This window comes from Triticum dicoccoides, chromosome 4A (assembly GCF_002162155.2).
Source record: "Triticum dicoccoides isolate Atlit2015 ecotype Zavitan chromosome 4A, WEW_v2.0, whole genome shotgun sequence".
Taxonomy (NCBI): domain Eukaryota; kingdom Viridiplantae; phylum Streptophyta; class Magnoliopsida; order Poales; family Poaceae; genus Triticum; species Triticum dicoccoides.
Window position 1 is genome coordinate 38,977,851 of NC_041386.1, and position 2,690 is coordinate 38,980,540.

General features: G+C 37.8%; 1 protein-coding gene across 1 annotated transcript in view; it reads right to left on the reverse strand.

Annotated features, from left to right (window-relative positions):
- Positions 1–2,690, reverse strand: part of LOC119284838 (activating signal cointegrator 1 complex subunit 2-like) — an 8,453-nt gene that overhangs the window by 3,158 nt on the left and 2,605 nt on the right. The window contains exons 2-8 of the mRNA XM_037564006.1: positions 2,279–2,438; positions 2,097–2,158; positions 1,917–2,011; positions 1,657–1,770; positions 1,131–1,193; positions 489–586; positions 1–406 (exon numbers count right to left, since the gene is read on the reverse strand). The exon at positions 1–406 is cut by the window's left edge and continues 19 nt beyond it. Coding sequence (XP_037419903.1) covers positions 1–406; positions 489–586; positions 1,131–1,193; positions 1,657–1,770; positions 1,917–2,011; positions 2,097–2,158; positions 2,279–2,438 — 998 coding nt within the window. The remainder of the gene's footprint in view (positions 407–488; positions 587–1,130; positions 1,194–1,656; positions 1,771–1,916; positions 2,012–2,096; positions 2,159–2,278; positions 2,439–2,690) is intronic.

Genomic DNA, 2,690 nt, shown 5'->3' on the forward strand with positions numbered 1-2,690 from the left:
GCTCATCAACTGAAATTCCTTTTGAAGAGCTTGCAGAAACGTCTTTCCAGGATTCCCTTTAGAAGAGTAAGTAGCTTCTCTATTGATATCCTTGAGTATTTGAACTATTATTTCTCCCCTGATCATAGGATCTTCGACTTTAGCTGGAAACATCTTAGTAGATGCTTGGACATCCTCCTCCTTAAGTTGATCATTTAAATAGCAGAACTCTAATAATCTCCAACCAAATCCAACAGCTCTCTTTGATAGCATTCTTATGCCAAGAACTATGTCATTAAGTATACTTTCAGACGAAGTCTCTCCATTGCTTTGGGAACTGGACATAACTTGAAACCCCTGAAGCAAAGATGGTAACAACAAATCATACAAACTTGCAAGGGTGTTCAACAATTCCTCAGCTCGATCCCTGCAAATCAAGTAGTACAAAACCATCAATGCCTAGTTAAGAAACATGCACCAATCATTGGGATGAATGAATAGAAGCTTACCCTCTTTCAAAAGAAGCACATAATGATAATGCAGCAGGCTGGTAAGCATCAGCAAAGGCATCCAGAGTAATAATTGCATCATTAGCAAAATCCAGCACCTGAGGGAAATTAAATTCGCACTTAAGCATCAAAGTTAAGCAAAAGAACGACAAATATATCAGAACAAATCTAGAACCCTCTATTCCTAACTAGCTACAACCCACTGCCTGTTTTTCCAAGCCATGCAACCATGCCACATCGGCAAGCCATGCATGTAAGTTATAAGTTACATTATTTGCATTAGCATATCAATGCAGCGCTACCACATCATGTGTACAAGTCATAAGTTAATTTTTCTAATAGGTATTTTGCTCGCTTGGACACAGTATATGGGTTGGGCGCTTGGAGCATACCTATGGAGTTTATCCTTCACATTTTATTCAGGAATGGCACTCTTTTAACTGCAATCTAAAGGTTCTTTCTCTTTTATATATCATTTTGTTATATGCTTCATATTTTTATTGTTTTGAAAGTGTAAATCAAGACCACTCTTATATTTTGTTTTCGTTACTTTTAGTTGTTTCTATAGCACCTAATTAGGCATTTCTTTTAACAAGATAACCACAGAAACGCGCAGGGTATCATCTAGTAGATAAAACTGACCTCCGAGAAATCTTTCTGAAGCTGGGTATTTCCACTGACATTTGGTCCAGGTGAACTGAGCACCTGCAAATCAAATTACAGTTAAGTTGTGTTTATGCAAGTTCTGTAAGATCTATCATAGATTGGCACCATTTCGCTGTAAATGCATGATCTATTCTTTAATTCAATTGTGTTGTTAACATTTTAACCATTTTAAGCAAATGTATCCTCACTCTGAATATAATATATTTTTCCTAAAGAAATTAAAGAAAATGTACAGAAATTCAGAACTGATTTTCGTCATTAGGCGAATGAACAAACTGAAAAACCCTTTTACTAACAGCGCAAATGCACTTCTCAAAAAAGTTGATTGAAAACAGAAACAAAAACACTAGCTAAAAGAAATGCTGGTAGTTCTACCATAGGCACAAAGAATTTCTCCCATCAAACTATTGTCTAGATGTTGCTACCTGATAAATGAAGAAAGAAGCCTATATATGGCATCCATCATTAAAAAGTGACCAAAATTCAAGTAAGAAAAAAAGACCTGTAGTGAGTCCATGCATCTGTCCTGCATTGTGTGGAAAATGTCCAGGAATTGGGGAAGGACAGTATTGATGCCATCGAGTAAATTGGGCTGCACAACGATTGCATTTGTAACCTGGAGATATAAAATCATTATTAACTGAAGCATTCATAGCTCATAATAATAATAATAAATAGCTTGAGGATATAGGAACAACATAAAAATGGAAAACAATAATAGTACCAACAACAAATGAAATGCCTCAGGAACCAGGAACCAACCAGTGAACTTGTCAACTCCCCATTGTCATGCCCATATATAGCACATATATCCAACAACTTTGGTAGATCAAGCAGTTTTTTCTGCTGTAGAAGGGCTACAGGGGTACAAATGATTCCACTCAATTCTGCACTAAAATCAATGAACGCACATAATGACCAAAGAAGTAGTCCCAATCTCACCTGTATGCTCCTTCGCACTAAGGGACTCACCCGGGCCTGATCCAGGATCCTTGTTTGATGATCTAACACACAAACAAGAGACACACCACAACAATTATATGCAACTCTTGATGCCATACACCATCTATGAAAAAGGTTTTACAGATATAAAATCGAAACTTGCGAAATGATAGAAATCTCACATGCGGTAGAGGACCATAAAGACACGGCGGCAAAGCTCAAGCTCCCCAACAACCAAACCAGCAACTGTCCCTTTGGGGCCCCTGTGTGGCAAATCATACCACCGGTGTCTGAATTGTAGGTAACTATCTAGGAATGCATGCAGAGAGGCATTCTGTGCCACTGCAGAAAAAACAACTATAAGTATTAGATGTCACTAACAAAGTTCAGCTGCTTGTAGGCTGTAGCTCTGAGATCTCTTCATAAGTTCTAACTCTAGGAGTGAAAACATTAGACAAATCACAAACAAAAACATGATCATCTCGCAATTTCTCTTGTTGAGCTATCTAGTCGTTAAACTATTGTTTACTGGGACCAGTTCCGGTTAACAATTCTAGAACACAACAGAGAGCCTGGCGCGGTGGTTAAGTACCA